Source organism: Dunckerocampus dactyliophorus, chromosome 21 (genome assembly GCF_027744805.1).
Source record: "Dunckerocampus dactyliophorus isolate RoL2022-P2 chromosome 21, RoL_Ddac_1.1, whole genome shotgun sequence".
In the NCBI taxonomy this organism is placed as follows: domain Eukaryota; kingdom Metazoa; phylum Chordata; class Actinopteri; order Syngnathiformes; family Syngnathidae; genus Dunckerocampus; species Dunckerocampus dactyliophorus.
The window spans coordinates 13,335,647-13,347,660 of record NC_072839.1 but is presented as its reverse complement, the minus strand read 5'-3'; the positions used below and the strand labels follow the sequence as shown (position 1 = coordinate 13,347,660).

Genomic DNA, 12,014 nt, shown 5'->3' with positions numbered 1-12,014 from the left:
CGTCATCACAGCAAAACGGTCTCCGTCTGCAGGATGGACTGAGCTCGCGAGTTCCTGGGCGCCGAGTTGTCGCCGCCCCCGCCGTTTGGGCCGAGCGAGGCGGCGTGCAGCCTGTAGTCCCGCCCCACGCAACGCCTAAGAAACAAACTCCTCCTCATCCTCCTCAGCTCACACTGGACCTTCAAAAGCAGGCAAACAAGGACACATTTAGGAGGACGAGGATGATGATAATGGAGAGGATGAGGAAGCCGCAGGCTCACCTCACTGTTGAGGAAGCAGTAAAGGACCGCCACAATAAGACCCTGAAGCACACACAAATAAGTACATAACTGGAGTGTGTGTGTGGTGTGTGTTTGTGTGTGTGCGTGTAACACCTGGAAGGATCCGAGCCCCAACTCAAAGAAGATCTTGATTTGTCGCAGGGTTTTATCAGTGGGCTCCATCAAGTGAACAAACACCACGTAGTTGATCCCAAACAAGGGGATCAGCAGGAGGGTGGACTTTGCCAGACGCCTAAACACACACACACACACACACACACACACACACACACACACACACACACACACACACACACACAAGTCCAGCAGTATGACCTCAGAGTGGCTACTTTTCAATATGGCCGCCAGCCTACTTGTACTGCGATTGTTCGTTGCCGCCCACGTCGGTGCAACGCAGCTTCTGCACCAGGATGCGGATGATGCTGATGAAGAGGATGAAGTTCATCTTGTGGGAGGACAGAAAGCAGTGTCAAAGGTCAAGACGCACAAACATAAACAATTTAGTTAATAGCATAGAATTGTTGTTGTGCTCACGTACGATGACACACGCCAAGATGGGCCAGTCCAACACTCTGCTGGGGATGGGACTCTCATTCCTCTCCCAGCACCTGGAAACAAGAACACAAGCGGTTTTATCACAATTTTTCTGCACCCGTGGGTCAATGGCCATGAATTTGAATGAATTTTAGCGCCAGGCTTTATTTTAAGAGGTGTAGCAAAGCCTGTTTTCGAGGGTTTTTTTTTACGATCATAAAAACCCGCCACTCCAGAAGCAAGTTTGAGCGCCACTTCTCTCAAATGTGGAGCAAACAAGGGAGATGATAGATTTTTCTCACTATTGGAACATCATTTACTCATTCAACACCAAAGACGTATTTATAAACCTGTACGCATGACCCCTAACATGTATTTATATGTCTTTTACCTTTTTTTTGCGTGAGAGGCAAAAAGAGGTGATGACACAAGAGCACAATAAAAGAGGTCACTTTTAAAGCAGGAGTAAGCCATAAAAACGGCCACAAGGTGGCAGAAGTGCATTTGATAAGAGCTGGGGGCTATTTTGCATGTATTAACACACTCCACAGCAAGGAGGAAGTGAGAGAGCGTGGAGGAGTGTAGCGTGCGGAAGGTTACGCATTGTAGGGAAATTTTTAACACATGCAGGCGCGCGCACGTACGCAGTTCTGTTCCAAATGTGAAAATTGTAAATAGTGCATGGTGTTATATTTGTAAATTATTTCAATGTAAAACAACCCTTTTTTTGTGTTGTGGTATAGTTGTTTAGATATTTGAGCTGTCACAAAAGCAAACAATCTGTGTCAAAGTGAAAGTTATGCTTGAAATGTATCTGAAAAAGCTGTTTTTCTCCCTTTTTCAGTTTTCATTTTTCCTGAAACGTACCTACAGTATGTTCTACTGCTGATTACTAAAGAATGAAAAAAGGTGGAAACAACCTTTTTTTCCCCAATGAAAGACAAGAGTCTAGTCTTTCTTTTGGTGGGCTCCATGTTTATATAGCCATAAAACACAATATTCTCCATGCCTTGAAAAATCAGTCAAAATCATCCAAACTGGCCGCTGCTGAAGGGGTTGAATTTTGAAAAACATCTGGGATTGAATGAGTTAAAAAAAGTCACTTTGGCATAAGTATGCATTTCCATGACTCACCAGGTGTCATCCAGGTGCATCCGACACAGGATCCACGCCACCGTGAACACGCAGGGGATCCCTAAAGCAGATAAAGACTGTTTATACTCTGCCAGCCCTCAAAGATGCCACACGGGAAGCGGGAAGCGTCTCACACACACACACACGTGTATTTATGATGGATGGTGGAAAGAGGAGACTGTTTAGAAGTTAAGCGGCTGAGTGCAAACACTCGGGCACCCTGACTGACGACACGTTTTGTTCACAGTGACGTGTTTTGGCAGCATGTGAGGAGTAGAAGCACACTGGGTCAGCAGTAGAGCTACAATAGAGTCCAGTCTACACCAACACAGCAAATAGGACTAGCTCATGCTTGATGTTGTGGGTGGCTAAAAATAAGGGGGCCTTACCCCAGCCAATGAGCATGTAGACAAAGAGGCGGGCGGAGCACGTGTGGATTACCAGCAGCAGCGTGTGCAGGTAGAGCGCCTCCACCAACAGCCAGAAGAAGTTGGCCATGATGGCGTAGTTGAAGAACACCAGGCTGGTCTTACAGCCCACCTGCAACACGAGGACAGCAACAGGATACGCTGTAAGGATGAGTTTTACTCACTTCAATCCAAAATGTTAGCATGCGTGAGCCACTTTTTAATCATGTTCTAACAGTAATATGTGCACAAAGAGTTTGTTCATGAGACAAATCTATCATCTCCTTCACTTGTTTGTTCCACTTCTGAGAGAAGAGGCGCCCAAACGCGCGCTTACGAAGTTCATGAAGTCATGAACGAAAAATCTCCTTCTCCATGGACATGCCATCCCTAGGTGGATGACGTACATGCCCGCCACTTCACGGAGGACCGCTTTAATAAAAAAAAAAAAAAAAAAAAGGAGCAGGCTTGTTAAAATAAAGCACGGAGCTCTGAGTCTGGTCTGAACTACTTCCAATACACTTCTGCAGGATTTCAAATGAAAATACAGTACTATCATATGGGGAGCTTTGATGGTCAAAATAAAATGATTTTTGCTTGTGTAAAAATGATGAGGTCACCAACCAACGAAGGTTGAACGCTGCAGTCGGTGATCTCCTCCTCCTCCGAGAAGAGGAGAACGTCTTTGGTCAGTACGGCCACGGCCCTCAGCATGAAGGACACAAACAGGTTGAGATGGATGTAGTTCCTCATGCAGCGCAGCCTTCTACACACACACACACACACACACAGGAATGTGTTGTTTATAAATGTGTCAGGCAGTGAAAGTGGATAAATGTTGTAATGTATGTAAACATGATAAAAGTTGGCGAATGAACAGCTGGAGATGATCCAGGATGGACTGCTGGTTTGAACTTTACTAATAAACTCCATGTGTGTGTGTGTGTGTGTGTGTGTGTGTTGACCTGAAGAGACAGATGATGACGGTGCTGGTCAGCAGGCTAATGAGGGACAAGCTGTGGCCCAAAGTGGACAGAACCTTCACCACCTTGTAGAAAAGCAGCTGACAAAAAAAAAAAAAAAAAAAAAGACGATCAGCAGCAAAACCTCACTTCAGAACTGAAGACAGCGATCAATGCTTTTTCTCTGGCTTTTTGTGCCATTTTGTGACACTTGCAAACCTCATTGACAGGAAAAACGAACAGTGAGCTGCACCGTGTTATTGCTTTTACTCATTACCACAGCTTAACTTCTTTTTGCGCTTGTCAAAAATGCAAAAAAAAATTAATTAAAATCTTTCACGCAACTCAAAAATGACTTTTATTGGTTTATGATCGGCAGTGCCTAACTTCTTTTTACACTTGTAAGTCTGTCAATGTAAAAAAAAAAAAAAAAAAAAAAACGACACGCGTGAGGCTCATCTGCCACTCAACTCGGCACGGTCAGTAAAGCTATGACTGATTTATCGTTTTGCTATCAACAGAGTTTAACTTCTTTTTACACTTGTATGATATTTAAAAATGGTTAAAAAACACATGAAGTTAAGACGGACTGGTTTATTGCTTTGCTATTGACAGTGCTTAACTTCTTTTTACACTTATGTGATATTTAGGAATGCTACTCACGTTATTATTGGTTAACTGCATGTTTCACTATTTAGCATTTCAACCACACACAAAAATGCAATAAAAGAAGAAAAATCAAGTGAATAAAAAAATAATGTTGACAGTAAAATAATACAATATTAGCAATACAAAATAATATAACCAAGCATAATTGGTGTTTTTAAATGACAAATATGCATTTAAATAAATAATGTAAACAAAATAAAACGATGAAAGAATAGAATATAACGACGTCTTACTTTTATACTATTCATGTTAAAAGAAAATGTTACAATGTTTTAATAAATGACAATATTTTGGCAAAAGAAAAGAAATAAATCTCTCAAAGTCATGTATGGGGAATGTACGGGGAATGCAGCTGTGGCACTTTTATGAACCACTTTAGTTCAAGATGTCCATTTTTGGAGACATTGTGTCTTTTTTTTTTTTTGCTTGTTTGGTTCTGGCCCGTCCACTAACACACACACATGCACACACACACACACACACACACACACACACACACACACACGCATGATGATTCTGCTTATCTTGAGTAACAAACGTGAGGATGGTTGTGGCTAAATTGGACCCTCATGTTGTCTTGTTGTGATGCTTTCTTCTTAAATGCGGTCATGTGACCAGCGCCTTGCACGAAGATGCTTCCAGGCGTCTCACTCCGCACCTTAAAGCAGTTCTGAGCCAGCCAGTGTGCGTCTGGTCGTCTACTAAACGCTTTCCAGATGGAAAAGCTTGCAGGAGGAAGCAAAGGAAGCAAACAGAAGCTCAGACACACTCACACACACACTTGATGGTTCTGGAGAAGATCACGTGCCAGGTGTGGGTGTGTGTTAATTTATCATGGGATCCAATTTGACATAAAAATGAATTTGGTGACGTCAGAGTAATCTTCAATCTCCGTTAGCGCCACAATGTTTACTCAGGCGGCCATCTTTCAGCCTCCTCTTCACCCTCGCACGCCTCATTTAAAACACACACGGCGATGACGGGCGCTGACAGGAAGTTAGCGCTTTACTCTACGGCCATGTTGGAATCAACCCAAAGATGTGTTCAGACTTTGAAGCGATAGCGTTGTGCATTTCTTTAAAAATGTGACAAATAAACGTGATGATGGGTCGTCACAGCATCAAATCATCTCACCTCGTTGGGTTGGTCTGTGATGTTGGACGAGCAGGCGACGGCGATGACGGGGTAGACATCCGACCAACCTCCCTGTGTGCACTTCCTGCTCAGGTTCCCTGGGGGTCAAAGTTCACTTGTATCACTCAATCAGAGCAAATTCATTTTTCTCATTAAAAAGAGAGATGCTTTGCAAAAGACAGTACAGACAGAAGCTGGAGGGCTACTATTCCACCTCAGACCCTTGGCGCATGTGGGCGGGGCTCCAGCACATCACAGACTATCGACAGCAGAGTAGCGTAGCCACGTCCAGCCAAACCACACTTCCAGATGAGCTGAATGAGTTCTATGCCCGCTTTGACACCCAAACTCCTGATGAGCAGAGAGGGTGGCTGGACTTGGGGAGCACACAGGACTCACCTCTCATGGTGACATCAGCTGATGCGCGCAGGGTTCTGAACAAAACAAACCCACGAAAAGCAGCAGGGCCAGACAACATCTCAGGACGTGCACTTCGGGTTTGCTCATCAGAGCTAGCTGATGTGCTTGCTGACATATTTAACCTGTCGCTTGCACAAGCATCTGTACCGACCTGCTTTAAGTCCACCACCATAGTGCCCGTACCCAAGAAGAGCAACGTGACCTGCTTGAATGACTATCGCCCTATAGCACTCACTCCTATTGTTATGAAGTGCTTTGAAAGAATAGTCATGACCCACATCAAAAAGAGCATCCCGGCGGCAACTGTGGACCCTCTACAGTTTGCATATCGCCAGAACCGGTCCACGGATGATGCAGTCAACACTGCCATCCACACAGCCCTTTCTCACCTACAGGGCCAGGACACATACGTCAGAATGCTATTTATAGACTATAGCTCTGCTTTTAATACAGTCAGCCCCCACAAACTCACAAATAAGCTCCTCACACTTGGCCTGTCACCCCTCCCTCTGTAACTGGGTGTTTAACTTTCTCACAGGCAGGCCCCAGTCAGTCAGAGTCCACAACTGCACATCCAGCTCAAGAATTGTAGGCACTGGGACCCCACAGGGGTGTGTGCTGAGTCCACTCCTCTACACGCTCTTCACCTATGATTGCGTGGCCTCCCAGAACAACACCAGCATCATTAAATTTGCGGATGACACTACAGGCATCGGACTGATCACTGGTGGTGTTGAAACATCATACAGAAGAGAGGTGGCGGACCTCATAGCTTGGTGTCGTGATAACAATTTCCTTCTCGATACAGATAAGACTAAAGAGATGATCATTGACCCAAGAACAAGGGAAAAGGAGCCGCATAGACCCCTGTTTATTGATGAGACTGAGGTGGAGAGGGTGAAAACCTTCAAGTTCCTTGGCACACACATCAGCGAGGACCTCACCTGGTCTCACAACACCCAACAAATTATGAAGAAGTCCCAAAGGAGACTGTACTTCCTGAGAAGACTGAGGAAATTTGGCATGTCCACCACAATCCTGAGTTGCTTCTACAGATGCACTATGGAAAGTGTCCTTACCGCCTCCATCACTGTTTGGTACGGTAACTGTACAACACGTGATAGGAAGGCACTCCAGCGGGTGATCAAGACCTCACAGAACATTGTTGGGGCAGCCCTCCCCTCACTGCAAGACATTTATAAAACTAGAGTCCTACGAAGAACACACAACCTCATCAAGGACAGCACACATCCACAACACTCATTATTCACACTCCTACCGTCAGGCAGACGCTACAGGAGTTTGAAGTCCAGGACCACAAGGCTGGCAAACAGCTTTTACCCACAGGCCATCAGGCTTCTCAACGAAGCACTCGCACACGCCGCACGCAACACACGCACACACTCATAGCACTTTATTTATTTATTTATTTATTTGTATTATTTGCTTGTATTAATGTCTCTTCTGTTGTTGTTGCTTAATTTATTGGTATATATGTTTATGTGTTTATGTTTCTATGTTCTTATTCTTTCTTGTGTTTCCTTTCTTTTCTTGGGAGAATGAACAGAATAAGATTTTCATTGCATGGTATAACTGCTGTTTTACCATGCACATGACAATAAAACTCTTGAATCTTGAATCTTTGCTTCCACCTGCCAGCGTTTGAGGTTAGCGCACTAGCATCTAGCTAGCTAACAGACACAAACGCCAGCCTTCTTCTGCTAATATTTACATCTCGGGCCCCGCCCGTGCCTTATCGGAAGTCTCGCCGTTGGCAGAGCGTGCTCGCAAAAACGCCGTTTTGTAAACAGAGCTTGATTTATGCCCTGGCCGCTGCGTGATAGCTCGTGAAGCAAAGCAGCCTCAAGCTAGCTGTGGCCAACCATATTATAGTACTTTTAACCAGTTTTTAAACCACAATAGTGTATTGAAAGTGGGTGGCCCAAAATCTAACATTAAGGAGTGGGGCAGGAGGATACAAACATTAGTAAGACGAGCATAACTATGGGATGCTAAAGTGCTAACATTCCACTCACATTTTAACAGCAACGTCATGCTAAGATAGCCTATTTGCTGAAGAAAAACAAAATGCTGTATAGCTGACTGATGGATAGTTGGTCGAGCTTAGAATTTTAACATATGTAGCGAAGGCTGCACGCCCACACGTGGTGGGATCATTTAGCTTGGGGCATTTAGCTTAGCATCTGTGCTCCTCTTTTTTCAAAATTGGAGCAAACAAGTGAAAGACACGAATTTTTCTCATGTTTGCTGCTCATACACAGCCTCTAGAGACGCATATACCTGTTAGAACATTTTTAAAAAGTCACTTTTGCACAATAGGGGACCTTTAAACTTAATAAGCCAACTTTTGATGACAGTTTAATAGGCAGTCAGGAAACTAACACTTGGGGACGAGCTGCTCGACAGAAAAACAGCTAGCTAACCGCTAGCTCCTTGAGATTTGTGGAGGTTCTGACTCACCGTTCTTTCCAAACAAGTGTAGGAGAGGGGTCGGGCAGGGGAGGGTCACCACTTCGCCCACCGCCGCGCTGTCCCAACACGAAACATTGTCCCACTCGCCAAGACATCCTGCAGCATTACAACCTCTATTAATACTATTATTGTTATAATCTTTATTATGTGTTCTTAGTGTGAACAACAGGTGATGTCAAGGTGAAGGTGCACCTGAGGGGGGCGCTGTGAGCTGCTGCAGGCGAGCATGACACTCGTCGCTGGCTCTCTTCATCTCCCAGGCGAAGTGGCAGTGAGGAAACCTTCCATCAGCCTGTCGGGGACGGGAGGAAATAAATATTTGGAAAGTGACGTTCCACCTCCGAGCCAGAGAGACACAGATGCCTGCTTCAGTCAAAAGTTCACTTTGATAAACGCGGCTTTGTGGACTAAAGTTCACCTTTTTGCGTGTGTGTGTGTGTGTGTACGTGTGCGTGTTCGCCTTTGGGTTTCACAATAAAAAGTTACTTAGGAGACTCAGCAGATGTTCCACTCAAGCTTTTACCAGATTGGATTTTTGCAAGACAACTATGCATTTTTTATTGAGTCCGATGCGTCAACCTTCAGCGTGTGTTTGTGTGTGTTTACACGAACACTCAACAGCATTTAAGCCCCGTCAGTGTGTGTGTCAGTTTGTTTAGCACACTTGCACACACACACCATTCAACATGTGTGCGTGTGTGTGCAATGATACGCACTATGGCAATGAATAAGTCATTAACAAAAACAATCTACACCAAATGAGCCCCAGGGCAGTTAGTGTTGATGAAATATGATATTTGTGTCTCTAAGTGTGTGTGTGTGTGTGTGTGTGTGTGTGCGCGTGTGTGTGAATAGTTTGTTCATTTCGACACTCAAAATGATAACATAAAGTTTCAGCAGCCAGCGTGATGATAAAGTAAATGAAACATTAACCAGAAGCAGTGACATTAGTTCAACACAGGGGTGTCCAAACTTTTTCCAGGGAGGGCTACAGAGCGAAAAACGAAAGGATGCAAGTTTGCCGCTTGGATATTTTGTAGAGCACCTGCTAAGAGGGTATCGTGTATGTCCTGTATTTCAAGAAAACACAGAAAATGTGTATTGTTAGTATCAACTAGCTCTTTGCTGGGGTTTTTCCTCATTTTTGCTGTTTTTCCTTTAAATTTTCCAAATATTTCACTTTTCTTCTTCAATAATCTTCATACATTTTCTTCTTGTAATATTCTGTCTTTATTATTTATTACTTTATTATTATTTGGACTTTATTCCCGTACTATAACCAACCTAATTTTCCAAAAATGACAACTCTATTTTCTTTCATTTGTTTCTCACAATATTCGGACTTTTTAAAAATGTTTTTTCTTGAATATTTCAACTCTATGCTCCTAAAATGACATTTTCCCCCCATATTAAATGTTGTATTATTCTTGTAAAATTGCGACTTTTTCCTTGTTAGAATAAGACTTTTTCTCTTAATATTTTGACTTTTGATTTTCTGTTTGACGTCTTTTAATTTTCCAACTTTCGTTGCGTAATTATGACTTCACTGCCATAATACTTGGACTTCATTCTTGTAACATTAGAACTTTTTCTGCCACACAATTTTCCAAAAAGCACAACTTTATTCATCGTTTTGTTTGTTTTTCATAACATTACAACGTTAACAAAAAGTTTTTCTTGAATATTTCAACTTTACGCAACTAAAACGACGTTATTTTTCCTCACAATATTACAACGTTATTCTCAATTTTTGGGTTTTTTTTCTCTTAAAATTTGGGCTTTATTTTTGTGAAATGACTGCGGGTTTTTCCATTTTTGCGGCTGTTTTCAAGGTATTCTTGTTGAATGATACTTTTAGAAGGTGCCACGGGCCAATGAAAAACAGCCACCGACCACGAATGGCCCCCGAGCCGCACTTTGGACACCCTGCTTTAACACTACACACTCCATGTCATGAGAACACCATGAGAAGATCGCACCAGTCCAACAAACAAGGATGCGGAAAAGAGTCCGAGTGGGACATCGTTCAGTCCAGCAGCTCAAGTTCAACTATGACTTGTTTCAGTGCATGAGAAGATGATGATTTTTCTCCAACAGAAAATAACATCAAAGATGGGAAATGACAGCAATCAAGAATGAACGTCAGCAAATGAGAAGATGACCCAGTGAGAAAGCCCAGGAAAATACGCCACAAATGAGAAAACAATGTCTTACAACATGAGAAAAGTGACAATGACGTCACAGCAAGTGAGGGGAATGACATCACCGTGGGAAGGTGATGGCGCAGATGAGGCCATGATAGACTGAGAACATTATGGTAAAGCCAGAAATGGATGTCAGCGCATGAGAAGATGAGCAGACGGCTTCAGCGCATGAGAAAGTAATGTCAGGTGAAAAACGTCACAAATTTGAAAATTCTGCGAAAAGTAAAGATGATATCGTCACAAGTGGAAAAAATGATGTCCTCCCAGAACATGAGAAGAATACCAACATCACAGTGAGAAGATGTCTCAGCAGATGAGGAGACGGCACAGATGACAAAATATAAGACAGTGCATGAGTAGGTGCTTTTAGAGTTGAGGAAAGTTGCAACAGGGATGAGATGATGTCCTACTGAGAAAAGGACTTGAGATGGGACGATGTCTCAGCACGTGAGAAGTATAATAACATAAATGAGAAAACGATGTCCACCCAGAACATGAGAATATGGACTTGTCGGTGAGAAGTCACTGAGAATGTGAAGCCATGAAAAAAACTGGAAGCCAGTGCATGAGAAGCTGATGTGAGAGTCCATGACATGATAACGTCAGCAGGCGAGACAACGATTTAGCCTTAAAACATGAGAATGAAGACGACGTCACAATGAGATGATGATTAAGTGAAGGAAATGGTGCCACAAATGAGGAACTGACTCAGGAGATGAGAAAGGTGACATAGCAGGTGAGAAAGTTGCATCAGGGATGAGATGATGAGGACGTCCTAGTAAGAAGTGCGCTTGCCATGAGATGACATGTCGTCTCAGCAGGTGAGAAAGATGACACAAATGAGAAAATGATGTCCTCCTACAACATGAGAAGAATAGCAATGTCTCAGTGAGGCGTCTGGGCAGATGAGAAGATACTAATGGCACAGATGAGAAAATGATGCCGCTCTGAGAAATTGACGCCACGGCAAGAATTGGAAACCAGTGCATTAGAAGATAATGAGAGTCCATGACATGATAACGTCACAGGAGGTGAGAAAATGGATTTACTGTGGTCCTAAAACTTGAGAATGACGACGAAACCACAATGAGACCATGATACCACGTGAAAGAAATTGTGTCACAAATGAGAAACCTGGGACATGAGAAAAATGTCACATCCGCCGAGAAAGTTTCACCAGGTATGAGATGATGAAGTCCTAGTAAAGAAGAGGTCTTTCCATGAGATGAGACGATGTTGCTACAGATGAGAATAATAATGACACAAATGAGAAAAGGATGCCCTCCTGGAACATGAGGAAAAACAGCTAGTGAGAAAAATGACTGAGAAAATATTGTCCGAGTAAAGTGCATGAGAGAGACCATGAGAAAAATGAGCAAGCAGGTGAGAGGGTGCATGTCGTGCATGAAATAAGAACGTGAGGTGACAGCAGATGAGATGATGATGGACTGACCTCATGCAGGAGGAAGATGAGCAGCAGGAGCACAGTGTGCTTCTGCGTGAACTTCCTCATCTTCTCATCCAGCCCAATGTCGTCTTCTTCTCATGCAGATCTAAACTTTCTCATAACAAGTCCGCCAAATGTTTTTTTCTTTCAACAACTTTCTGATGTATGTTCACTCCAAAGTAGCACGGAGGTGTGTTCGTGGTGTGCACTCCGGGAGTGACTCACTCAGGTCCACTACTCGTCCACTAGCAGTGCGCGTCCCCGTCACAGGAGTGGATGCCGTGCACCCGCTTCCAAACATGGTAGCACAGCGACCTCTGGTGGACGAT

General features: G+C 43.6%; 1 protein-coding gene across 3 annotated transcripts; it reads right to left on the bottom strand.

The window, feature by feature from the left end:
• Window positions 1-166: 166 nt before the first annotated feature.
• On the bottom strand, window positions 167-11,979 carry LOC129174053 (vasoactive intestinal polypeptide receptor 2-like). 3 transcript variants are annotated; one of them, XM_054765622.1, is made up of 11 exons: window positions 11,692-11,979; window positions 8,227-8,326; window positions 8,023-8,130; window positions 5,122-5,219; window positions 3,322-3,419; window positions 2,981-3,122; window positions 2,339-2,489; window positions 1,950-2,010; window positions 820-889; window positions 375-726; window positions 167-179 (listed from the first exon to the last, which is right to left on the bottom strand). In XM_054765622.1, exons 1-10 carry the CDS (start codon window positions 11,749-11,751, stop codon window positions 631-633), a joined length of 984 nt encoding a protein of 327 aa, XP_054621597.1. In that variant the 5' UTR covers window positions 11,752-11,979; the 3' UTR covers window positions 167-179; window positions 375-630. The 3 variants fall into 3 exon arrangements, with proteins under 3 accessions (XP_054621597.1, XP_054621599.1, XP_054621600.1); XM_054765624.1 differs by having other exon boundaries at window positions 2,391-2,489; XM_054765625.1 differs by lacking the exon at window positions 167-179 and having other exon boundaries at window positions 459-513; window positions 635-726; window positions 2,391-2,489.
• Between the last annotated feature and the right edge of the window lie 35 nt (window positions 11,980-12,014).

What these genes read in the sequence shown, in the direction of transcription:
- LOC129174053 (XM_054765622.1), bottom strand. Translation starts at nt 11,751, where the DNA reads ATGAGGAAGTTCACGCAGAAGCACACTGTGCTCCTGCTGCTCATCTTC. An exon ending in GCTCACAGCGCCCCCCTCAG is followed by an intron (nt 8,131 to 8,226) that starts GTGCACCTTCAC and finishes GTAATGCTGCAG; the next exon opens with GATGTCTTGGCGAGTGGGAC. An exon ending in ACACTTGTTTGGAAAGAACG is followed by an intron (nt 5,220 to 8,022) that starts GTGAGTCAGAAC and finishes TTTGACCCCCAG; the next exon opens with GGAACCTGAGCAGGAAGTGC.